Source organism: Lagenorhynchus albirostris, chromosome 20 (genome assembly GCF_949774975.1).
Source record: "Lagenorhynchus albirostris chromosome 20, mLagAlb1.1, whole genome shotgun sequence".
NCBI lineage: Eukaryota > Metazoa > Chordata > Mammalia > Artiodactyla > Delphinidae > Lagenorhynchus > Lagenorhynchus albirostris.
Window position 1 is genome coordinate 35,196,128 of NC_083114.1, and position 27,562 is coordinate 35,223,689.

At 41.1% G+C, this 27,562-nt stretch overlaps 1 protein-coding gene across 7 annotated transcripts in view; it reads left to right on the top strand.

Moving 5' to 3' along the window:
- The first annotated feature begins 1,637 nt into the window (after window positions 1-1,637).
- Window positions 1,638-27,562, top strand: part of SPAG9 (sperm associated antigen 9) — a 143,573-nt gene continuing 117,648 nt past the window's right edge. For all 7 annotated transcript variants that reach the window (XM_060135508.1, XM_060135509.1, XM_060135511.1 and 4 more), the window contains exon 1: window positions 1,638-2,120. In XM_060135508.1, the coding sequence (XP_059991491.1) occupies window positions 1,818-2,120 (303 nt within the window). In that variant the 5' untranslated portion in view covers window positions 1,638-1,817. The remainder of the gene's footprint in view (window positions 2,121-27,562) is intronic.

The following is a 27,562-nucleotide window of genomic DNA, read 5'->3' on the forward strand; positions in this document are numbered from 1 at the left end:
GTACTCCTGAGTCACCTACTGCGGAGATAAGGGGCTTTGGGGAGGGTCTTCTGCCCCATTTGCAGAGGCTATGATGCCAAAAGCACAGCTTCTCTATACATCGGTGCTGAATCAAATCTCGGAGACAGAGTTTTGGGTGAAGTAGAAAAGGATAGTTTTATTACTTTGCCAGGCAAAGGGGGACACAACGGGCTCCTGCCTGGAAAAACTGTGTCCTAACTTGGAGACGATAGTGAGAAGTTTTATAGTAATGTTTCAGAGAGGGCGTGATCAGCTTGTGGACATTCTTCCGATGGGTTGGTGGTGAGGTAAGTAGGAATCAGCATCATCAACCTTCAGGTTCCAACTGGTTTGGGGTCTAAATGCTTTTGGGCAACATACCATCGTTAACTTCTCCCACCTGGAGGAGGTTTTAGTATCTGCAAAACAGCTCAAAGATATTGTTGTGTGTATCCCTTGATGGGTAACTAGGACCTTGCCCCAAGGCTCCACTACTGTTTCTCTTGACTGTTTCTCCCTTGTATTGATGAATCCCCTTCCTTTCCCTAACAGCTGCTTGAAACTACCCATTGGAACTCAGGGAAGATCTTGGAGGCTAAATGAAGCCTGTTTCCTGTAATCAAAGAAATGGGGGACACAGAAAGGCTTTTGTGCCCAGGAGCCCCAGAGGGCCCCCCTCGGTATCAGCTAGAAGAGAACACCAGGAAGTGATCCTTGACTCAGCCCGCCTGAGGTTTGGGTGTTGTCATTCCCCACACGTGATTCTCTCCCAGGCGGCTGAGACCTCACGTACTATCGGACTTACTCACCCCAGTGACTCCACCTCTTTCCTCCTCTGCTCCCCAACCCATCAGCCTGCCCTGCTTCAAGATTAGAGGAAAGGAGGGTTGCTGGAGCCAGGAAATGCCACTCTCCCAAGTTGGCCAGAGGAAGCAGAAAAACCCGTGTTTGCCAAAGCACAAGATGTGGCGTTCGTTTTACCCTTCTACAGAATGCTTTGCACGGCCTCTGTTTAAGGCTATCCATACTGTTTTTAACCCCAAAATAATTCTATCCTATTTAAGACCACCTTATCACTGAGGCAAACCTTGTCCCAGTTAAGGTTGCTTTCCCTTCCCATCTGTTTTCCGCTTCTCTGAGTACGGAATTCTCAATCAGATTGGTTTGAGTCTCTGATCAGCCTCCTTCCCGTTCTCGCTGCGTGACCTTGAGTGAACCATAACTTCTCCGGGCCTAGTTTCCTTGTCTGTGAAACGAAGGCCAAACGTCTACCGCACCAAACATCCTTGCGGTGAGGAACAAATGTGAAAGCCCTTTGTGAGCTGTAAAAAGTAATAAAATTTTGGCTATTCTGGGCTGCTAGTCGCTCTTCCAGAACCCCTCCCTTTCCACTGGGATTCGCCCTACAAATCGCGCCCTGGGCGGGCACTTCTCACCACCCTCCTCTCGCAGTCTTTCCTATTGGCTTACGCAACGACCTCGCGGCGCCGAGTGTTGACGCCACGCCGCCTCCGCCGGCGAAAGGTGACGCATTGGTCCCGCCCCCGGCCGCGCCTGGCCTCCCGCGGGGCCCCGCCCTACGGGCCGACGCGGCTCGGATCCCGCCCCGCGGGTGACGTGTGGCGCGCGCGGCTTAGCCGTCCCGGCAGTTGGTGCAGCGGCGGTAGGGCTGAGTGCGCTCGCTTCACCCCTCCCCTCCTCCGTCCCGGGCCCCCACCCAGCAGGGCCCAGCCGCAGCCCTAGCCCCAGCGGCCCGTCCCGTGCGGGCCCTTGTCGTCCCCTCAGCCGGCGACGCCCCGGGCCGGCCGCCCGCCACCATGGAGCTGGAGGACGGTGTGGTGTACCAGGAGGAGCCCGGCGGCTCCGGGGCCGTGATGTCGGAGCGGGTGTCCGGCCTGGCCGGCTCCATCTACCGCGAGTTCGAGCGGCTCATCGGGCGCTACGACGAGGAGGTGGTCAAGGAGCTGATGCCACTGGTGGTGGCCGTGCTGGAGAACCTGGACTCGGTGTTCGCGCAGGACCAGGAGCACCAGGTGGAGCTGGAGCTGCTGCGGGACGACAACGAGCAGCTCATCACCCAGTACGAGCGAGAGAAGGCGCTGCGCAAGCACGCCGAGGAGGTGAGGGCCGGCCAGCTGGGAGTGCGAGGGCCGGGCCCGAGGGCGGGCCGGGGGGCGGGGGTCGCGGTCCGTCTCAGGATGGGAGGCGCGCCGGCCTCCAGGAGGCAGGCCTGAGGCCGAGGCCAGCCGGACCGAGCCCGGCGGCCGCGAGGTCCCGGGACCCCCGGCTGGCGTTGGACGCCCAGGCAGGCTAGTGAGTGTCCAGGAGAAGAGTGTGTGATGGGGGAAGCAAGGCCCGGGGAGGAAGCCACAGCCTGGCCTGAGGGCACCTGGGATTGGCTGAGAGGGAGATTTTAGGGTGTCTGCTTGCCTCTTGTAGTTTAGGGAAGTTTCCGACCACCGTGGGATAGTCAGATGGCGGTTCAAACTTTTACCATGGGCGGGGGGGGGGGGGCGGGCGCATTTAAACACTACTGCCCTGGATATGTAACTTCCGCTGGTTCCAGCACCTTTCCTGGGGGTTGCTGCTTTGGGAAGTTAGAGATCTCCCTCTTTCGGCCAGTTTCTTGTTGACGTTTTAACCCTATTGAGAAAGAGGTTTTATTTTATGTTTTAAGTGTCTTGGTTGACACTTTGTCAACAGTTAGGTGTTGTATAACAATACTCTGTAAATATGGAGAGTATGCAATTTTATTTTATTGGTATCCCACATCAAAGCTTTCTTCCTTGTCAGGTGGTAACCTTGGACAGTTCCCTTTAAAAACCCTTTGTTTATTTATAAAGAGGACGGGAACGGGGTGAGGGGCAGGTTGAGGAGGTGTGGGTGACAGTTGGCAAGCCTTTTCAAAGACTACGGTTTACAGGTGCTCTTGGCCAGCTTTTAACTTTAGTGCCTCAGCAGTGTGACCTCGGTGCCCTAACCTTGAGTGAACCTTTTGCAGCTCTGGAGTGCAAGTGATAGGTCTTTGACTTCTTGAGACAGTAGAGGATTTTAGCTTTCAGGATGTGTAGGCATTATTTCTCTGGAACTTATCTAATACAGGTGAAGTGTCCTATTCATCTTTGTTTCTTGAGCATCTAGCAAACCTGGTTAAATATATGGTGATTGAAGGAAGCTAAATAACTAATTATTGAAGGAACGACATGTGTATTTCAAAAATACTTGAAAAGTTTTTTTCTTTTTTAAAATAAATAAATTTATTTGTTTTTGGCTGTGCTGGGTGTTCGCTTCACAAGGGCTTTCCCTAGTTGTGGTGAGTGGGGGCTACTCTTTGTTGTGGTGCGCGGGGCTCTTATTGCGGTGGCTTCTTTTGTTGCGGGGCACAGGCTCTAGGTGCGCGGGCTTCAGTAGTTGTGGTACGCAGGCTCAGCGGTTGTGGCTCGCGGGCTCTAGAGTACAGGCTCACTAGTTGTGGTGCGCAGGCTCACTAGTTGTGGCACACAGGCTTGGTTGCTCTGCGGCATGTGGGATCTTCCCCGACCAGGACTCGAACCCGTGTCCCCTGAATTGGCAGGAGGATTCTTAACCACCACGCCACCAGGGAAGCCCCAATACTTGAAAAGTTTTAAGGATGTGACGCTCATTTCCTAAGACTAAGTAGTACCACCATTTAAACTTTTTGTCACTTATACCTTTGTACCAGGTCAAATAGTTCTTTTTTTTCTTTCTTTTTAAAAATAAATTTATTTATTTATTTATTTAGGGCTGCGTTGGGTCTTTGTTGCTGCGTGCACGGCGGCCTTTCTCTAGTTGCAGCGAGTGGGGGCTAGTCTTTGTTGCGGTGCCTGGGCTTATCATTGCGGTGGCTTCTCGCTGCAGAGCAGGGCTCTAGGTGTGCAGGCTTCAGTAGTTGTGGTGCACGGGCTCAGTAGTTGTGGCTTGCGGGCTCTAGAGCACAGGCTTAGTAGTTGTGGCACACGAGCTTATTTGTTCCATGGCATGTGGGATCTTCCTGGACCAGGGATCAGACCCGTGTCCCCTGCATTGGCAGGTGGATTCTTAACCACTGTGCCACCAGGGAAGTCCCTGTTTTTTTTTTTTTTTCTTAAGCTTGACTGTATGATGATTTTTAGTTCTGATTTTGTGATCCATTTGTCTCAAAGGAACGCTATTGAATTTGCCAAACAAAACTGACTTTATTTCAAGAGTATTTCCAAGTATATAGGGAAGGAAGGGTTGAAAAAGAAAATCTAAGGATGGAATCAAAATTTCCACTGGTTTGTTAGCTGTTTACAGAACTGTTTATGGAACGGAGGTTATGTACTACTACTCCTGAGATGACTTGCCGTGTCTTCATGCTCAGACAGGTCCTTGCCATTGTGTGGATGTAAATGGAAAGACTGTGGAATTAACCGAATATACACACAGGTGAGGAACAGGCCCAGCATGACCTGTTACTGCAGATAAAAGAAACTACTCCTTTCAGCCTTAAACTCCTGTCAGTCCATGTAAACGTAGGCAAAATGCCAGGGTCGCACATGCCCAGAAAACCATCTGCCACAGGTTGCAGAATCAGAAAATAAAACTAAGCTGCTAGACTCTGGATTGTATATTAATTTCTTAAGTAAATGACTTGTAAAAAATAGATTATCCAATGACTTTCTTTGTAATTTGTGCTTTTTCAAATATGTCTATAAATTTTCTATAATGAAACCTTTGGGCAAAGGGCCATGATCTGAGAATACAGAACATTGATGTAATGCTAAATGAGCCAACTTCCAGACCACAAATGTGAAACCATCTTGTTATCAGTTTTCATGTAAGATCATAAATCAAGTTTTACCCAAGTACTCAGAAATTCAGTCTCTCTTAGGCCAATATGCAGAAATGATTCTTTGTTTAATTTTCTTTGAGTGTTTGTGGCCTTTAATACAAAGACTATTTCCATAAAGTCTGGTATTACAGCAAAAATGCCTCAGGGTATTTACAGCAAGAATATTTGAAAGTATGGAAATTGACCATCACCTGAGAGAGTTAAGTAAATTCTGAGCACCTTTGTGGAAATTTAGGAGAATGTGTAAATAATGAGGACGTTTTAGGAGGTGTGAAGTGCTTTAATCTCTTGCTTGCGGGAATTCTCAACAAGGAATCAGGAAGTTAATCTTTATTATAATGGTACTACTTAATTTGAATACCTTCTGTCTTTTTTTTTTTTTTTTTTTTTTGATCGTATGGGCCTCTCACTGTTGTGGCCTCTCCTGTTGCGGAGTGCTCCGGACGCCCAGGGCTCACGGGCCCAGCCGCTCCGCGGCATGTGGGATCTTCCCGGACCAGGGCATGAACCTGTGTCCCCTGCATCGGCAGGTGGACTCTCAACCACTGCGCCACCAGGGAAGCCCCCTTCTGTCTTTTTAATTGCTTATTTGAATTTGTTGTGTGGAGTTAGCCTGATGGTTTTGAGTCTATAAAAACAATCTGAAGGAGGGCTGATTTTAGATAGATTTGTAACCAGCTTCAAATGCTAATCAAGAAATCTCTCATTTTATAGCTCTCACCATTCTCCCCTTTGGGCTCCCTGCTCCAGTCATGTATATTTTTTCCATTCTTTAACCAAGTCCTGTCTGATGCCTTTGCCCATGCTGTTTCCTTGGCCTAGAGTGCTTTTCCCTCAGAGCTTCACCCTGGCTAGCTCCTCACTTTTGGCTCAGCTTAAATTTCACTTCTTCTGCTAGACTTTTCCTGTCTACTCTAGCCAGAGTAAGCCTTGTGAATCTATGAACAATTTACCTGTAAATCAGTAATTTAAAAAAAGTCTGGAGAGGGAATTCCTTGGCAGTCCAGTGGTTAGGACTCAGTGCTTTCACTGCTGGAGCCCGGGTTCAACACCTGGTTGGGGAACTAATCCCACAAGCTGAGTGGTGCAGACAAAAAAAAAAATCTGGAGAAAGATGTTATTCTTGGGGAAGAATATATTAGTGTTTTTTATTTTTGTTTGTTTTTGTTTGTTTTTTGCGGTACGCGGGCCTCTCTCACTGTTGTGGCCTCTCCCGTTGTGGAGCACAGGCTCCGGACGCGCAGGCTCAGTGGCCATGGCTCATGGGCCCAGCCGCTCCGCGGCATGTGGGATCTTCCTGGACCGGGGCATGAACCCGTGTCCCCTGCATCGGCAGGCGGACTCCCAACCACTGCGCCACCAGGGAAGCCCCTTTATGTTTTTGTTTGTGTAAGTTCTGATTCTTTTAAAATAGACATGATTTGTTTTGAGTAATTAAAAAAAAGAATTTACAAGGTCGTGTTAGTTTCAGATGTACAGCAAAGTGATTCAGTTATACATAGGGAATTTAGTTTCAAAGTGAGAGTTTATTTAGCATGATTGGGTAGAGGGAGATTGCACATAAAAATGAAGATGTACCCTCTTCATCCTCCGTGAGTGGTAGAAGCATATATGAAGAGAGAATATCTTTGCTGGGAAGAAGATGTTGTGATTATGTGATTTTATGACTGCTTTTCTGTGGCTTTTTGTCTGAAAAAGACTGGGGTGATTAAGTGCAGAGATGAGAGATATTACTGAGAATATTCTAATTAACTTTTCCCCAATGAATCACCACTTAAAGATGTAACAAAATGGATGTTTTATATTAAGACTTTAATCAGGTTGTTTTCTTTGGAAGTCTATGAACATGGGAGTGAGTGATAAGATTTGTGGGCAGGAAAGCAGGCATTGGTATTGATTTTTTAAAATTGATGTTATAGTTCTCACTGATTCATAAAAATATTTTAATCAAAAGTTAAGGAAATTAATTTTGATTTGTTTGCAAAATAATTTACAGTGAAAGTTCACTTCTTTAATAAACACTTAAAAAGGAATATTTGAAGTCTTCTCAGTTTAATGATTTATTTTTATCAAGACAGGAGTGAAGAGTACTTTTGAATACTTCAGCTTATATTTGTTGATGGTGGCTATTGAGGACTTAGGATGCTAAAAGTGGAAATTCCCTATTTGCTTCAACATTAAGTTTGTGTCTTTAGCACAGTTATTTAAATTGGTAATTATGATGTTTATTCAGATTTTTAGCCTTAATTCTATTACTCTAGTGTCAAAAGAAATTTAATTCGCTATTAAGTAGATTATGGGGGTTCCCTGGTGGTCCAGTGGTTACAAGTCTGAGCTTCCACTGCAGGGGTCATGGGTTCCATTCCTGTTCAGGAAACTAAGTGGAGCAGTAGGGGAAAAGTAGTTTGTTTATATGCACAGATGATCTGTTAGTAGGTCCATTAGTTGTTAACATTTGACATAAAGTTTTCAAACACTTTTAAAACGTGAAGTCTCTCTGCGGCACCTGTTCAGTGTGTTTTTTTTTTTAAACATTTATTTAGGCCGTGCCGGGTCTTTGTTGCGGCACATGGATATTCATTGCGGCCTGTGGGATCTTTAGTTGCAGCATGCAGGATCTTTTTTTAGTTGCGGCATGCAGGCTCATAGTTGCAGCATGCGTGTGGGGTCTAGTTTCCTGATCAGGAATCGAACCGTGACCCCCTTCATTGGGAGCGTGGAGTCTTACCCACTGGACCCCAGGGAAGTCCCTGCATTTGTTTTAAATAGGCTAACTTGATTTTTTCTTCTGTGAAAATTTCACTTTATATATTTGCCACCATATTATTTTCCTTGAAACCAGTATCTTGTGGTATCTTCAGGGAATTAAAGATTTTTGGTCCAAAGGTTGACTGAGGTATTGACTTCATTTCTCTCTTGGTTCAGTTAGAGCAAGGGTCAGCAGCTTTTCAGAATGTTATGTTACCTCTTAATTTCTAAGTTGTAGAATGCTCAAAATACACCTTAGTGCTTCATTGATCTCTCTATGCCCAAATTATTTTGTATATAAAATGAGTACATTTTAAAACACACTTAAAATACATATTTTCATATTTTAAAAAATACCATTGTTTTTTCTTGCAGAACTATTTGAAATAAGCTTCACACTGCCCCTAGTCAGAGTAGATATGTCCTTGCGTCTAGTCAATCCCTACTTCCAGGCACTTTCTGAAATGAACAGTGTATTTGTTCTCTAGGGGAATGTGTGTACATTGGTGGGAGGGGGTGTGTGTTACCTTGTGAAGTGGTAATCAGTTAACCATTGTTTCGCTATTAAGACAGATCTTACCCTTTACCTTTAGAGATTTCTGAATTTAAGTATCTAACTGAGATACAGTATGTGTCCTTGGGATGGTGACATTCATATTTTACTTATTTAAAATCACAAAAGAGACTATGAAAATGGGTAAGGTACCAAGATGGATTAGTAGAGTAAGAACTACTCACTAGATTACTGTGGTATAAGACATAGGTCACTGACCCAATTCGGTGCCTATGTTTGGTGCGTAAGTTTCTTGGACTCCTTAGCTTACCTTTAACTACACATTGCTTACTTAAATCACTTGGAACCTTTTGGTTCCCAGGAGAGCTAGTATTAGACTGTAGCCAAATACCTGTTCTTTTGTTCCCTTGACCAATGGTTGAGTTATTTTAAAAACACCTTTTTTTTTTTTTGTCCTGCTCAGCACTCATAAGGAATATAGATGTTACCTAAGTAAATTACTAGGTTGAGATAAGAAATATCAGCATAGACCCAGTTTAAAAATGTGTGCAATGTGTTTATTCAAAAAGCTGACATTTAGGGCTTCCCTGGTGGGGCAGTGGTTGAGAGTCTGCCTGCCGATGCAGGGGACACAGGTTCGTGCCCTGGTCTGGGAAGATCCCACATGCCGCGGAGCGGCTGGGCCCATGAGCCATGGCCGCTGAGCCTGCGTGTCCAGAGCCTGTGCTCCGCAACGGCAGAGGCCACAACAGTGAGAGGCCTGCGTACTGCAAAAAAAAAAAAAAAAAAAAGCTGACATTTAGAAATATATGTGTGTAGGGCTTCCCTGGTGGCGCAGTGGTTAAGAATCCGCCTGTCAGTGCAGGGGACACGGGTTCGATCCCTGGTCTGGGGAGATCTCACATGCCGTGGAAAAACGAAGCCTGTGTACCACAACTGCTTAGCATGTGCTCTAGAGCCCACGAGCCACAACTACTGAGCCCGCGTGCCACAACTACTGAAGCCTGCACGCCTAGAGCCGGCACTCTGCAACGAGAGAAGCCACCACAATGAGAAGCCCATGCACTGCAACGAAGAATAGCCCCTGCTCGCCGCAACTAGAGAAAGCCTGCATACGGCAACGAAGACCCAATGCAGCCAAAAATAAATAAATAAATAAATTTATATATATATAAAAAAAAAGAAATATATGTGTGTAAATTCTATATATTTTGAAGTTTTGGCCAGTGATATTTTGTTATTAGCTTCAATACAAGTCTGTGGAATTCACTTAAGAATTCTGGTGTCTGCATACAGACTGAAAGTGAGGAATGGAAAAAGATATTCCATGCAAATGGAAATCAAAAGAAAGCTGGAGTAGCAATACTCATATCAGACAAAATAGACTTCAAAATAAAGAATGTTACAAGAGACATAGAAGGATACTTCATAGTAATCAAAGGATCAATCCAAGAAGAAGATATAACAATTGTAAATATATATGCACCCAACATAGGAGCACCTCAGTACATAAGTCAAATGCTAACAGCAATAAACGGAGAAATCGACAGAAACACAATAATAGCGGGGGACTTTAATACCTCAGTCTCATCAATGGACAGATCATCCAGACAGAAAATAATAAGGAAACACAGGCCTTAAATGACACATTAGACCAGATGGACTTAGCAGCCGAATACACTTTCTCCTCAAGTGCATACAGAATGTTCTCCAGGATAGATCACATCTTGGGCCACAAATCAAGCCTCGGTAAATTTAAGAAAATTGAAATTATATCAAGCATCTTTTCTGACCACACGCTATGAGATTAGAAATCAGTTACAGGAGAGACTTCCCTGGTGGTCCAGTGGTTAAGAGTCTGCATTTCCAATGCAGGGGGCGCGGGTTCCATCCCTGGTCGGGGAAACTAAGATCCCACATGCCGCACGACATGGCCAAAAGAAAAGAAGAAAAAAAAATCAATTACAGGAAAAAAACTGTTAAAAACACAAACACATGGAGGCTAAGCAATATGTTACTAAGCAACCAGTGGATCACTGAAGAAAGCAAAGAGGAAATAAGAAAAAAATACCTACAGACAAATGATAATGAAAACAGGATGGTCCAAAACCTCTGGGATGCAGCAAAAGCTGTTCTAAGAGGGAAGTTTATAGCAGTACAATCTTATCTGAGGAAACAAGAAAAATCTCAAATCAACAACCTAACCTTACACCTAAAGCAACTAGAGAAAGAGGAACAAACAGAACCTGGAGTTAGTAGAAGGAAATAAATTGTAAAGATTAGAACAGAAATAAATGAAATAGAGACAAAGAAAACAATAGCAAAGGTCAATGAAACTAAAAGCTGGTTCTTTGAGAAGATAAACAAAATTGGTAAACCTTTAGTCAGACTCATCAAGAAAAAAAGGGGGCAGGACTCAAATCAATAAAATTAGAAATGAAAAAGGAGCAGTTAAAACTGACACAAAGGAAATACAAGGCATCATAAGAGACTATAAGAAGCAACTATCATGCCAATAAAATGGACAACCTAGAAGAAATGGACAAATTCTTAGAAAAGCACAACCTTCCAAGACTGAACTTGGAAGAAATAGAAAATGTCAACAGACCATGCATAAGTACTGAAATTGAAAACAGTGGTTAAAAGACTTCCAACAAACAAAAGTCCAGGACCAGATGGCTTCACAGGGGAATTCTAGCAATCATTTAGGGAAGAGTTAACACCTACCCTTCTGAAACTCTTCCAGAAAATTGCAGAGGAAGGAATACTCCCAAGCTCATTCTATGAGGCCACCATTAGCCTGATACCAAAACCATAGAAGATATCACACACACACACAAAATACAGGCCAATATCACTGATGAACATAGATGCAGAAATCCTCAGCAAAATACTAGCAAACCGAATTCAACAATACATTAAAAGGATCATCCACCATGATCAAGTGAGATTGATGACAGGGATGCAAGGATTGTTCAATATCCACAAATCAATCAGTGTGATATACCAGATTAACAAAGTGAAGAATAAAAACCATATGATCATCTTAATTGATGCAGAAAAAGCTTTTGATAAAACCCAACACCCATGATAAAAGCTCTCCAGAAAGTGGGAATAGAGGGAACTTACTTCAACATAATAAAGGCTGTATATGACAAACCCACAGCTAACATCATTCTGCACTGTGAAAAGCTGAAATCATTCCCGCTGAGATTGGGAAACAATCCTATTTACCATCACATCAAAAAGAATGACAGGTTTTGGTAACTACAGATGTGATGGGAATAGGGAAAAATAAAGTATGGATAAAAATGGGTCCAGGCATCGGGAAGCTATGGTTTCTCAAGTAGCTGCTTTAGTCATTAAAGCCTAAATGTCCATTCTCTTAATCACATGTCTGAATTTCTAAAGTAGCAGTATTTTGATTCATCCCTCTTGTTAAGTGTGCTGATAGGATCGTCCCTTCAAAACCACAGACCCAAGGGCCAGGTTTTGGGCAGGGAGGCTCTTGCCTACCAGACCTGTGGAGACATCCCACCGCCCCCTCCACTGCCTTGCAGGGTAGGGTGTAGTAACATCAGACTAGACATCAGGACAGTAAATCCCAGGGTTTGCTTAAGGGGTAATATGGTGATAACTCAGTTGGTTTACACTTCTAATAGAAGCCCATGTAATCTAAAATAAAACTGCCTATATCAAGTAAAAAAAAAAAAAAAAGAATATAATACCTAGGAATAACCCTACCTAAGGAGACAAAAGACCTCTACTCTGAAAACTATAAGGCACTGATGAAAGAAATCAGAGATGACACAAACAGATAGAAGGATATACCGTGTTTTTGGGTTGGAAGAATCAGTATTGTCAAAAGGACTATATTTCCCAAGGCAATCTGCAGATTCAATGCAATCCCTATCAAATTACCAATGGCATTTTTCACAGAACTAGAACAAAAAATTCTAAAATTTATATGGAAACAAAAAAGACCCAGAATAGCCAAAGCAATTCTGAGAAAGAAAAGTGGAGCTGGAGGAATCAGGGTCCCTGACTTCAGACTGTACTACAAAGCTACAGTAATCAAAACAGTATGGTACTGGCACAAAAATGAAAAATAAATCAATGGAACAGGATAGAAAGCCTAGAAATAAACACATGCACCTATGGTCAATTAATCTATGACAAAGGAGGCAAGAATATACAATGGAGAAAAGGCAGTCTCTTCAATAAATGGTGCTGGGAAAACTAGAAAGCTACACGTAAAAATATGAAATTAGAACACTCTAACACCATACACAAGAGTAAACTTGAAATGGATCAAAGACCTAAATGTAAGGCTGGACAGTATAAAACTCTTAGAGGAAAACATAGGCAGAACACTCTTTGACATAAATCGCAGCAATATCTTTTTTGATCCACCTCCTTGAGTAATGAAAATAAAAACAAAAATAAACAACTGGGACCTAATTAAACTTAAAAGCTTCTGCGCAGCAAAAGAAACCATAAACAAAACGAAAAGGCAACCCACAGAATGGGAGAAAATACTTGAAAACAAAGTGACCAACAAGGGTTGCTACGACACAGTCAAAAAATGCAGCTCTAAATAGACAGTTCTCCAAAGAATACGTACAGATGGCCAAAGAACACATGAAAAGATAGTCAACATCACTAATTATCAGAGAAGTGCAAATCAAAACTACAGTGAGGTAACACCTCACAGCAGTCAGAATGGCCTTCATCAAAAATCTACAAACAATAAATGCTGGTGAGGGTGTGGAGAAAAGGGTACCCTCCTACACTGTTGGTGGGAATATAAATTGGTACAACCACAATGGAGAACAGTGTGGAGGTTCCTTAAAAAACTAAAAATAAAACTACCATATGATCTAGCAATCCCACTCCTGGGCATATATCTGGATAAAACCATAATCTGAAAGGATACATGCACCCCCACATTCATTGCAGCACTGTTTACCATAGCCAAGACATGGAAGCAACCTAAATGTACATCAACAAAGGGATGGGCAGAGAATATATGGTACATATATTTAGTGGAATATTAGCCTTAAAAAAGAATGAAATAATGCCATTTGCAGCAACATGGATGGATCTAGAAATTATCATACTAAGTGAAGTAAGTCAGACAGAGAAAGACAAATATATGATATTGCTTAAATATGGAATCTAAAAAATGGTATAAATGAACTTATGTACAAAACAGAAATAGAGTCACAGATGTAGAAAACAAACTTATGGTTACCGGGGGGGGAAATGGGGGGAGTGATAAATTGGGAGACTGGGATTGGCATATACACACTACTATATATAAAATAGATAACTAATAAGGACTTACTGTATAGCACAGGAAATACTCTCTAATGACCTATATGAGAAAAGAATCTAAAAAAGAGTGGATATATGTATATGTACAACTGATTCACTTTGCTGTACAGCAGAAACTAGCACATTTTCAATCAACTGTACTCCAATAAAAATTAAAAGAAAAATAATAAACAGTACATTTTAAGGGAAAAAAAAGAATTTTCGTGTCTAGTAGTTTGGCATAGTTCTGCTGAATACGTTTGAACGGAGCCATGGGAATTTACATGTTAATACAGTAGAGAAGTTTCTAAGTTGAGGATCTAGAATTATTATTGGGAACTTTAAAAATACCATTTTTATTTTTTAAGAGGAAGATGGTGAATTAACATTTTTGAGTACCTGCTCTGTATCATGTACTCTGCTACATACTTTATTTTATTATTATTATTTATTTTGTGGCTGCGTTGGTTCTTTGTTGCTGCGTGCAGGCTTTCTCTAGTTGTGGCGAGCAGGGGCTACTCTTCGTTGCAGTGCATGGGCTTCTCATTGCGGTGGCTTCTCTTGTTTTGGAGCACGGGCTCTAGGCGCATGGGCTCAGTAGTTGTCGCTCACGGGCTCAGTCGTTGCGGCACACCGGCCCTAGAGTGGGCAGGCCTCAGTAGTTGCAGCATGTGGGCTCAGTAGTTGTGGTGCATGTGCTACAGTAGTTGTGGTGCACGGGCTCAGTAGTTGTGGCTCGTGGGCTCTAGAGCGCAGACTCAGTAGTTGTGGCGTACGGGCTTAGTTGCTCCGTGGCATGTGGGATCTTCCTGAACGGGGGATCGAACCCATGTCCCTTGCATTGGCAGGTGGATTCTTAACCACTGCGCCACCAGGGAATTCCCCCCTTTTATTTTTGAGGTCAGTAAACTTTTTCAATAAACCACCCCCAGCTTTTTATTAGGAAAATTTTCAAAAATACAGAAAAATGAAAAGTTTGTTTATTATCTATATATTTGTTACCTGGATTCAGTAGTTCTTTTATTTATCTACCTACACACCAGATACATACGACAAAATATATATATACATACGCATATTTTTAAATTGTTGAACCATTTCAAAGTAAATTGCAGATGTTATGACACATCACCCCCTTCAGTACTTAAAGTAATTATCCTAAAAATGAAAGCATTGTACCATATAACCACAATTTTATTTACATAGGAGAACATTTTTTAATATCTAATATTCCATTTGAATTAATGTTTAGGAACAGAGTACATGTCAATTATAGAGGTAAGTTAATATTTTTATAGTGAACTAATGTCACTCATCTGGAAGGAAGAAACGATTGCAGTTTAGCTACTTTTCTGTAAGAAATTTAAATCTGAGATTTATAAAACAAAATTGGTTAAAAATTTTTATTTAAGATTATAGTATAAAAATACCATGGATTATTTTTCCCTTTTGAAATTTAGAGATGCAGAAATTGAGAAACTACCCTACATTTAATGTTTTCTCTAGTAACTCTTTTTACCTTGTTTCTGACTGCTTACCTGCTCCACTAGGATTTATAGAGCCTGAGAAGAAGTTTTTCCTTGTAATTTGAGGTCCTGCTGATTGGCTTCTCCACAGGGGATGGGTCTAGGATTTTTGTGATTCTGGATTCTGTTATTGTCCTTTAAAATGTATTTTCACTTGCTTTTCTTGCAGGTATCTTTTAATGGCTGGGCAGAAACTCCATGATCTTCTAGTTCTTTCCTATCCCGTTCCCATAGGTAGATAAACAGGAGACATGAATAATCAGAAAGAACAAATATATATTGAGCCAGGCACTGTTCTAGACTCTGAGAATGTGGCCACAAACAGATCAGACAAGTAAGGTAGCCCTTGCTTTCTTAGAGTTTATATTGTAATAAAGAATAAACAAACCAGTTAATTACAGATTGTAATAGGTGTTACACGGGAAATAAAAAAGGTGAGGTGATACAGAGTGAAGAGGCAGGCACTTTATTTATTTATTTTTTTGCGGTACGCAGGCCTCTCACTGTTGTGGCCTCTCCCGTTGTGGAGCACAGGCTCCGGACGCGCAGGCTCAGCGGCCATGGCTCACGGGCCCAGCCACTCCGCGGCATGTGGGATCTTCCCGGACTGGGGCACGAACCCGCGTCCCCTGCATCAGCAGGCGGACTCTCAACCACTGTGCCACCAGGGAAGCCCTAGGCAGGCACTTTAGATGGAACAAGCAAGTTTATAAAAGGGAAGCTGTCCATGCAGGAAATAATTCATCTCATTATTTAGATATGATGAGTAATTATTTAGATATGAAACTTTAGGTATAATAGAATTTCTCCTACTCATATTCGTTTTTTGTTCATTTTTATTTTTATTTTATTAGTTATTTATTTACTTTTGGCTGCATTGGGTCTTCGTTGCTGCATGCAGGCTTTCTCTAGTTGCGGCGGGCAGGAGCACTCTTTGTTGTGGTGCACGGGCTTCTCATTGCGGTGGCTTCTCTTGCTGCGGAGCACAGGCTCTAGGCACGCAGGCTTCAGTAGTTGTGGCTTGCAGGCTCTAGAGCGCAAGCTCAGTAGTTACGGCGTGTGGGCTTAGGTGCTCTGCGGCGTGTGGGATCTTCCCAGACCAGGGATTGAACCCATGCCTCCTGCATTGGCGGGCAGATTCTTTTTTTTTTTAATCTCATTTTTTGTGGGTAATTCTTTTTTTAATTATTTTTGGCTGCGTTGGGTCTTTGTTGCTGCATGTGGGCTTTCTCTAGTTGCGGCGAACGGGGGCTACTCTTCGTAGCAGCGTGTGGGCTTCTCATTGTGGTGGCTTCTCTTGTTGTGGAGCACAGGCTCTAGGCACACGGGCTTTAGTAGTTGCAGCATGCAGGCTCAGTAGTTGCAGTACACAGGCCATAGAGCATGCGGGCTTCAGTAGTTGCAGTGCGTGGGCTCAGTAGTTTCGGCGCGTGGGCTCAGTAGTTGTGGCTCACGGGCTCTAGAGTGCAGGCTCAGTAGTTGTGGTGCACAGGGTTAGTTGCTCTGCGGCATGTGGGATCTTCCTGGACGAGGGATCAAACTGGTGTCCCCTGCATTGGCAGGCAGATTCTTTACCACTGTGCCGCCAGGGAAGTCCCAGCCTACTCATATTCTTAAAAATTCACAAAAGTGATGGGAATGCCAAGGCGATCCAGTAGTTAGAACTATGTGCTTTCACTGCTGAGGCACAGTTTCAATCCATGGTCGGGGAACTAAAATCCTGCAAGCCGCATGGCGCAGCCAAAAAATAAAAAAATAAAAAATAAAACCAAGTAAGAAAATTCACAAAAGTGAATAACTCTCATAAATGCATTTCTTCTATTTTCTGTCTTACACGTTCTCATACTTGACTTCTCAGCAACATTTGACTCTCTGGCTCACTCTTTCTTTAAGAAACATTATATTTTGGTTCTCTGAAATCTCTTGGTTTGGTTCTTTGAAATCTCTTGATTTTCCTCTTACTTATCTGACCACTCAGTGGATTCTTCTTAGTCACATTAGCTTTGGTGTTCCTTGGTGCTCTTTCTAAGATCCCTGTAAATTCCCACTCTGCACACTGCGTAGCTCATGTTATCCATTCTGATCAGTTCAATTTACCATTTGTTGAGTACTTCAAAATGTGTATCTCATTCATTCATTTAACAGATATTTACTGAGTGCCATCTGTATGCCTGGTACTGTATCTGTTGGGGATACAGTGGTGAGTAAAACAGACAAGATTCTTCCTTCACGGAGCTGACAGGCTATTAAGAACAGGCTGTTAAGGCTAGATCTCTCCCTGGGGTTTCAGATCCATATTACTGTTGTTTATTGGACATGAATGTCACCCGGCATGTCCAAAACTGAATTTAACTTCCAGGCTTTCTCATCCTCTGTTCCCAGTCTTCGTGAGGGATACCACTATATACCTAGCCAGATACCAGGTCACCATTCTTAACTGTTCTCTCTCCTTCATCCCCATTGCTGCCTTCTTTTGTTTTCAACTTTTAAATGTGTCTGGAATCTCTTTACTTTTTTTCAAATCTATTTTTACTACTCTGAAGAGCTGGAACTTCTTTCATTTACACTGAATACCAGGTCTGGCACATAGGAAGTAACCATTGAAAATTTCTTTCTTTTTTTAAAAAAATTAATTAATTAATTTATTTTTGGCTGCATTGGGTCTTCGTTGCTATGCGCGAGCTTTCTCTAGTTGCGATGAGCAGGGGCTACTCTTCATTGTGATGCATGGGCTTCTCATCGCGGTGGCTTCTCGTTGCGGAGCATGAGCTCTAGGCGCTCGGGCTTCAGTAGTTGTGGCACTTGGGCTCAGTAGTTGTGGCTTGCAGGCTCTAGTGTGCAGGCTTAGTAGTTGTGGCCCATGGGCTTAGTTGCTCCACGGCATGTGGGATCCTCCCAGACCAGGGCTTGGACCTGTGTCCCCTGCACTGGCAGGTGGATTCCTAACTACTGTGCCACCAGCGAAGTCCCACTGAAAATTTCTGAATAAATGATTGTACAACTGAAACTGTCCTATAACTGATCTGTCTGCTTCCCATATTGCCAGCCTATAAACTGTCCACCACACTGTACCTGGATCTCTCCAAAATGGCAGATCATTTCCGCACTTAAAAGCCTTTAGTGGCTCTGTCTAAAGTTCTTGAAATGACTAAAGTTTTTAATGTACAGGGCCTTGTAATCTGGCTGCTCCTTATTTTACCAGTCTCATCTTTTCCTTTTAGAGCCATACTGAATACCTTGAGTTTGTTATGCAAAAGGCATTCTCTCCAGGTGTTCTTAAAAGCTGCCTCTTTGCTTGGCACTCTCTTTCTCTTCTATTACCTGGCTACCATTATTCAAGTTTCAATTCAGGAATGCCTTTTATGACACCCAAGTTTGGATTGTACCCATTTTATGTCTTCCCACAGCATACTGTCCTCTCATAGTACTTTCAGTGTTTTACCTAACTAACCTATTGCTTTAATTCCCCCACTAAACTACTGGGATGCAGTAGGTATTAGATATTTGTTGGTTGGTTGGATGGTGGATAGATAAGTATGCTAAAGGTCGAATTGCAAAGCCTAGCTGTTTAAAATTCTCTTTTGTGCATTCAAGTTATTGTCCTTACTGTTGGAGCCAAGTTATGCTAAATAAAACTTCCAAAAAGTTCCAGGAAGTTCTTCAATAAGTCCTTTGACTTAGGCATATACAGAAAAAGTGACTTCTCCTGAGTATAGTTATTACAGACACTTTACCTACATTGTCCTACATAGTAGATAGTCTAGAAATATTTAGGCATTTTAAAAATTGAAATATTAAGATCATTGGAACTATTGTCAGAGTATTGTAGAGATTGCTTCTGCATTAGCAAAGGTTGGCCTAGGTGATCTTAAAAGTCATGTTAGCACCATGATTCTCTGGTTGTCTTTTTTTCTTTTTGGCTGTGCTGTGTGGCTTGTAGGATCTTACTTCCCCAACCAGGGATCGAACCCATGCCCCCTGCAGTAGAAGCACAGAGTCCTAACCACTGGACTGCCAGGAAATTCCCTCTCTGATTTTTTTTTTTCCCTCACAGCAAGAAATTTGGAGATAGGGAGTGCTGGCATCAAAGTCCAGGCCAAGACTCTGAGACCTCTTGTAATATACTTCATGGTTAAAAAGTAGTTTTCAGAACTCTGGACATCAAGTCTGCTTTCAAGAGAAAAAGAGGGGAGAACAAGTGGTGTCAACCACATCTGTTTTCTCTTCGTCTGCTCAGGCTGCTATCACAAAAATACCATAGTTTAAGTGGCTTTAACAACAAATATTTATTTCCAACTGTTCTGGAAGCTGGGAAGTCCAAAGTCATTGTGCTGGCAGATTTAGTATCTGATGAGGACCCACTTCCTGGCGGTGTTCTCACTGTGTCCTCCCATGATAGAAGGCTCTGATTGTTTTTTAATTTATTTTAGCCACAAATATTTATTTCTAAGTTACTGGTTGAGAAATAATTTCTTCTATCTGAATAAACTTGCCGCAGAAAGGACAGTTAAGTGCCAAAACTTAATTTTTAATTTTTACTTAGAACTTTTGATAGACATTTCTAATTAGGATACAGCAATAGTACCCTATAGTAACAAATAAAATGGTTAGTAAAACAACATTGATATTTTTGAAGACAAGTTTATTCTGAAGAATAGTAAACATTTATTTCTTAGGCATTGAGATCTATATTGATTAAAGGCATCTTCTAGGCTAATATGGTATAAATAAACTTTCTAATTTTTTTTTTTTTTTTTTGGCGGTACGCCGGCCTCTCACTGTTGTGGCCTCTCCCGTTGTGGAGCACAGGCTCCGGATGCGCAGGCTCAGCGGCCATGGCTCACGGGCCCAGCCACTCCGCGGCATGTGGGATCTTCCCGGACCGGGGCACGAACCCGCGTCCCCTGCATCGGCAGGCGGACTCTCAACCACTGCGCCACCAGGGAGGCCCAAACTTTCTAATTTTAATTATCAGATACTCAATTTAAATTTTTTTTCAGTTACTTTGTTGCCCTTGCCTCATTTTTTGGTAACTGCTGCCTATTCAAAAACAAATAACTTTTAAAAAGTTAAACAGGTTGCACAGAATTGTGGAATCAAATAAATAGGCTTTTGTAAAACCAGAAAAATAACTTTTTAAAAAGACTAGTGTTTGTCTTTGGTTCTACTGTGAAAATAGTCTACTTGTACTTGTTGCTGTGATTTGATTTGGGAAACATTTGACAGAAATTACCCACTCATCTGTTGCTCTGCTTAGTAAGTACTGTATGTACAAGATGCTAAAAGCCTAAGTCAACTTGCGGGACACTTCACAGAGACAGGGTGGCATTTAACTGAGTTATGTGTCACTGAGTCTAAGTATGGGAGGTTTGAAAGTGTGTGATGTATTCAGAGAACTACAAAACATAATATTTATTTTTTTGATATATTTAAGTAGTAAATACTAGTTATCCATATGTTCTTTAAAAAATACACACATTCGTCTGTGTATTTACATAGGTGAGTGACAAGAACTGAGGTTGAATAGCTCATCAGGAGTCAGAAAGTAAAGGACTGTGCTGTCAAGTTTGGCTTTTTTTTTCCGGCCGTGCCGTACGGCCCATGGGATCTTAGTTCCCCAACCAGAGATCGAACCTGTGCCCCCTGCATTGGAAGCTCAGAGTCTTAACTACTGGACCGCCAGGGAAGTCCCTGCATTTGTTTTAAATACGCTAACTTGATTTTTTCTTCTGTGAAAATTTCACTTTATATAGTTGCCACCATGTTTTTTCTCCTTAAATTTTTTTTATTGTGGTAAAATATACGTAAAAAATTTTGCCGTTTTAACAGTTTTTTTTAAAAAGATTTTTGATGTGAACCATTTTTAAAGGCTTTATTGAGTTTGTTACGATATTGCTTCTGTTTTATGTTTTGCTTTTTGGGCCTGAGGCATGTGGGATCTTAGGTCACCAACCAGGGATTGAACCCGCACCCCCTGCATTGGAAGGTGAAGTCTTAACCACTGGACCGCCAGCGAAATCCCCCGTTTTAACAATTTTTAAGTGTATAATTAAGTGGTATTAGTACATTCACATTGTTATGCAACCTCACCACCCTCCATCTCCAGAACTTTTTCATCATCCCAAATTGAAGCTCCATAGCCATGAAACAATAACTCCAGTTTCCTCCTTCTCCTACTCCCTGGAAACTACCATTCTATTTCTGTCTGAATGAATTTGACTATCCTAGGACCCTCATATAAATGGAATCATATAATATTTGCCCTTTTATGTTTGACCTGTTTCACCTAGCATGTTTTTAGAGCTCATCCATTTTGTAACATGTATCATAATTTCATTCCTTTTTAAGGCTGAATAATTTTCCATTAGGTGTATATAGAAGTCTCTTATTAGATATACGATTTACAAATATTTTCCCCCATTCTGTGGGTTGTCTTTTTACTTTCTTTCTTTTTGTTTGTTAGTTTGTTTAAATTTATTAATTTATTTATGTAGCTGTGCCAGGTCTTAGTTGTGGCATGTGGGATCTTCGTTGCGGCATGCAGGATCTTTAGTTGTGGCACAGGGGATCTTTAGTTGTGGCACGTGGGATCTTTAGTTGTGGCATGCAGTCTCTTAGTTGCAGCATGCGGGAACTAGTTCCCTGACCCGGGGTCAAACCCAGGCCCCCTGCATTGGGAACAGGACAAATTCTTGGAAAGGTACAACTGTCCAAGACTGAACCAGGAAAAATTAGAAAATATAAAAGAGCAGTCACAGGTAATGAATTTGAAACTGTAATTAAAAATCTTCCAACAAGAAAAAAAAAATGTCATGAAGAACCTAGGGGTAAGACAGGAATAAAGACACAGACCTACTAGAGAATGGGCTTGAGGATATGGGGAGGGGGAATGGTAAGCTGTGACAAAGTGAGAGAGTGGCATGGACATATATACACTACCAAACGTAAAACAGATAGCTAGTGGGAAGCAGCCGCATAGCACAGGGAGATCAGCTCGGTGCTTTGTGACCACCTAGAGGGGTGGGATAGGGAGGACGGGAGGAAGGGAGACGCAAGAGGGAAGAGATATGGGAATATATGTATATGTATAACTGATTCACTGTTATAAAGCAGAAACTAACACACCATTGTAAAGCAATTATACTCCAATAAAGATGTTAAAAAAAAAAATCTTCCAACAAACAAAAGTCCAGGACCAGATGGCTTCACAGGTGAATTTTATCAAATATTTAGAGAAGAGTTAACACCTATCCTTCTCAAACTCTTCCAAAAAATTGCAGAGTGAGGAACACTCCCAAACTCTTTCTATGAGGCCACCATCACCCTGATAGCAAAACCAGACAAAGATATCACAAAAAAAGAAAATTACAGACCAATATCACTGATGAACATAGATGTAATAATCTTCAACAAAATACTAGCAAAAAGAATCCAAGAACACATTAAAAAGATCATATACCATGATCAAGTGGTATTTATCCCGGGGATGCAAGGATTCTTCAATATACACAAAACAATCAGTGTGATATGCCATATTAACAAATTAAAGAATAAAAACCACATGATCATTTCAATAGATGCAGAAAAAGCTTTTTACAAAATTCAACACCTGTTTATGATAAAAACTCTCCAGAAAGTGGGCATAGAGGGAACCTACCTCAACCTAATAAAGGCCATATACGACAAACCCACAGCAAACATCATTCTCAATGGTGAAAAACTGAAAGCATTTCCTCTAAGATCAGGAACAAGACAAGGATGTCCACTCTTGCTACTATTATTCAACATAGTATTGGAAGTCCTATCCACGGCAATCAGAGAAGAAAAAGAAATAAAAGGAATACAAATTGGAAAAGAAGTAAAACTGTCACTGTTTGCAGATGACATGATACTATACACAGAAAATCCTAAAGATGCTACCAGAAAATTACTAGAACTAATCAATGAATTTGGTAAGGTTGCAGAATACAAAATTAATGCACAGAAATCTCTTGGATTCCTATGCACTAACAACAGAAGATTAGAAAGAGAAATTAAAGAAACACTTCCATTTACCACTGCAACAAAAAGAATAAAATACCTAGGAATAAACCTACCTAAGGAGGTGAAAGACCTATACTCTGAAAACTATAAAACATTAATGAAAGAAATGAAAGATGACAGAAACAGATGGCGAGATATCCCATGCTCCTGGATTAGAAGAATCAATATTGTGAAAATGACTATACTACCAAAAGCAATCTACAGGTTCAGTGCAATCCCTATCAAATTACCAGTGGCATTTTTCACAGAATTAGAGCAAAAACTTATATTTGTATGTATGTAAACACAAAAGACAGAGCTGGAGAAAGAAAAACAAGAGCTGGAGGAATCAGGCTTCCTGACTTAAGACTATACTGCAAAGCTACAGTAATCACGACAGTATGGTACTGGCACAAAAACAGAAATATAGATCAATGGTACAGGATAGACAGCCCAGAGATAAACCCACACACCTATGATCACTTAATCTATGACAAAGGAGGCAAGAATATACAATGGAGACAAGACAGCCTCTTCAATAAATGGTGCAGGGAAAACTTGGACAACTTCATGTAAAGGAATGAAATTAGAACATTACCTAACACCATGCACAAAAATAAACGCAAAATGGATTAGAGACCTAAATGTAAGACCGGACACTATAAAACTCTTACAGGAAAACATAGGAAAAACACTCTTTGACATAAATCACAGCAAGATCTTTTCTGATCCATCTCCTAGAGTAATGAAAATAAAAACAGAAATAAGTGAATGGGACCTAATTAAACTTAAAAGCTTTTGCAAAGCAAAGGAAACCATAAACAAGACAAAAAGACAACCCACAGAATGGGAGAAAATATTTGCAAATGAAGCAACAGACAAAGGATTAATCTCCAAAATATACAAACAGCTCATGCAGCTCAATATCTGAAAAACAAACAACCCAATCAAAAAATGGGTGGAAGACCTGAATAGACATTTCAGCAAAGAAGACATACAGATGGCCAAGAGGCACATGAAAAGATGCTAAACAGCGCTAACTATTAGAGAAATGGAAATCAAAACTACAATGAGGTATCACCTCACACCAGTTAGAATGGGCATCATCAGAAAATATACAAACAACAAATGCCGGAGAGGGTGTGGAGAAAAGGGAAACCTCTTGCCCTGTTGGTGGGAATGTAAATTGGTACAGCCACTATGGAGAACAGTATGGAGGTTCCTTAAAAAACTAAAAACAGCACTACCATATGACCCAGCAATCCCACTACTGGGCACATATCCAGAGAAAACCATAATTCAAAAAGACACATGTACCCCAGTGTTCATTGCAGCGCTATTTACAATAGCCAGGAAATGGAAACAACCTAAATATCCATCGATAGATGAATGGTTTAAGAAGATGTGGTATATATAATGGAATATTACTCAGCCATAAAAAGAAATGAAATTGGGTCATTTGTAGAGATGTGGATGGACCTAGAGACTGTCATACAGAGTGAAGTAAGTCAGAAAGAGACAAACAAATATTGTATATTAACGCATATATGTGGAATCTTGAATGGTACAGATGCAATTATTTGCAGGGCAGGAATAGAAAGGTAGACGTAGAGAACGGACGTGTGGACACGGGGGAAGGGGGATGTGGGATGAATTGGGAGATTAGGTTTGACATAAATACACTACCATGTGTAAAATAGATAGCTAGTGAGAACCTGCTGCATAGCACAGGGAGCTCAGCTCAGTGCTCTATGATGGCCTGGTTGGTTGGGATGAGGGGGGAGGGAGGTCCAAGAGGCAGGGGATGTGTGTATGCATATGCATGATTCACTTTGCTATGTGGCAGAAACTAACACAACATTGTAAAGCAATTATACTCCAATAAAAAAAATAAAGTGTATCTTTAATGCTGTACATACTAATGTATTTATAGTGAAATCATATGATGTTGCAGTTTGTTGGGGGAAAAGAGGATGAATACAGATACAACAAGATTTGCTGTGTGCTGATAATTGTTGAAATTCGGTGGTGGTATGAAGGGGTTTATACCATTTTTCTCTCCATTTTAATGCACTTTTGAAAATTCCCATTAAACATTTAAGAAAATAGAAAAACAGCTGTCAAGAAATGATTATTCACTAATTTTTTCTTTGTAGACATTTTCTAAATGTTCTTCAATAATATTAGTTTTTTTCAGGATGACATTTTCTGATTATTTTTAGTAATAGAAGAATATTTTCATAACAGAGTCAGGTTTGAAATAAACCACATTGTCAAGCTTTAAGATCTGCAAATTAATGTCAGAAATGTAAACTATTGATTACATGCCTATAGAGGCACAAAACTGTAAAACAAAGTCAGTAAAGAATTACTTGGCTAATGTAGCCGACTTCATTGTTCTGCAGTTTTTCAAACTTTATCAGTGTGGTAATCAATTCCTGCTTGATAGCCTCTGTCTTAGGCCAGTGAGTTTCTCTTCTTGTGTTTTTGGGTAAGACAGTAGAAAATGAATTGTTCTCTGTTTGCTGTGGTGATTGGTCACAAGGACTATAAGGAATATAAAATACACAGATGCAAGAATAGTGAACTCATGTTGAATAAATGGTTGCGTTCTACTGCATTTATACAATTAGGCATGATATTTTGGGCAGTGAGTAAAATTCCTTCACATGGGATACTTGTTTGGCTATTATTTCATCTAATGGTTTATTTGTTTTAATTTACTTATTTTTCTTGTTTACAGACAAAATATTACATGCTCTTATAGAAAAAAGAAAGAAAACAAAACAGAAACATTACTGAAATACTTCTAGAATCCTGCCTGTTAGAGAGCTTACTACTAATGGCCTGATACACAGTCTTTCAGATACTTTTTCATATGAGTATATTTTAAATTAATGAAATCATAATGTATGTAGTATGTTGTAACATGACTTTATTTTATTATTTAAAAAAAAATATTCGCTTATTTATTTGCCTGCACTGGGTCTTAGTTGCAGCACGTGGGATCTTTGTTGCCGCGTGCAGGATCTTCAGTTGCGGCATGCGGGATCTTTTAGTTGCGGCATGTGAACTCTTAGTTGCGGCATGTGGGATCTAGTTCCCTGACCAGCGATCGAACCCGGGCCCCCTGCTTTGGGAGCACAGAGTCTTAGCCATTGGACCACCAGGGAAGTCCCTACATGACTTTATTTTTAACTGATAAGACATCTGGGACATCTTTCCTTGTCCACACTGAGCAGTTGGATCATAGCCACCTGTAGGCAAAAGGTAGTTAGGAATTGGTTTGAGACCTCAAGGGGAGTTTGAAAGTCAAGGCCCATCCTGGGTTCAGCCACCCTTCCTGACTTCTCATTACAATAGGAAGTACCCCCAACCACCTGGGGGAAGGTTTCCAAATAATCAGTTCTTTAAACCTTCCCACCCCCACCCCCACAGGTGTATCAGACTGGTTGTAAGAAGTGCTGCTGTGCTGGCCTGTAATATTTGGAAAAAATCTCTCAGGGTATTTGTGATTATAACTGCCTCAATCCTAAGATGGAGAACGATTGCTTAAGAGAAGCTCAAACATATGCTTACTAGAAACGTAAGACCTTCTTCATTCTTTTTATTTATTTTTTTTTCCCTGCCGCCACTGTGGACCTTTCTTCATTCTTTAAAAAAAAAAAAAAAAAAAAAAGCAAACAATAGAAGACTAAATACATTAATGTAAAAAATAACCTTCTATATACTATGAAGGGTAAAATATTAGCTGTTTATTTTTACTTAAAATATTTATCTTAAGTAAAAGATACAGCACGTTAAAGATAAAGGGAAAGTCACCTTCTGGGAGAGAAGTGGTCCTGGAAGGAGAACAAAGGTGACAGCATGAATTTGGTTTATGTCCTTCTATTTCTTATCTTTAGACATTCACTACATATATATATATATCTATAAACTGTGTAGAGTATTGCTTTGGGATTATTTTGGGGATAAATATTTTTTTCTAAATCCTATTACATTTTCATATAATTTTGCAGTTTGCTTTTTTTTTTTTTTTTTTTTTTTGCGGTACGTGGGCCTCTCACTGTAGTGGCCTCTCCTGTTGCAGAGCACAGGCTCTGGACGCACAGGCTCAGTGGCCATGGCTCACGGGCCCAGCCTCTCCACGGCATGTGGGATCTTCCCGGACCGGGGCACGAACTCATGTCCCCTGCATCGGCAGGCAGACTCTCAACCACTGCGCCACCAGGAAAGCCCTGCAGTTTGCTTTTTTTATTCAGTGTTTCTTAGATCCATCCATGATGATACATACATATGTATCTAGTTGTTTTAACTGCTATATATTCCATCATGTGAATATCACTGTTCATTCTTCAGCTGATGAAAGTTTTGAGTTATTTCCTATATTTTACTACATAATGTACTACAGACATTGAATGTGGTAACATTCAGTGCATACCTAAGAGCTTCTCAAATATATATACTTTATTAATCTACTTATTTTTAATGTTTCAGATATATAGCGTTAATAGTTCAACATCTGTATATATTACAGAGTGGTCACCACAGAGTGGTCACCACAGAGTGGTCACCACAAGTATAACCATCCATCACCATACA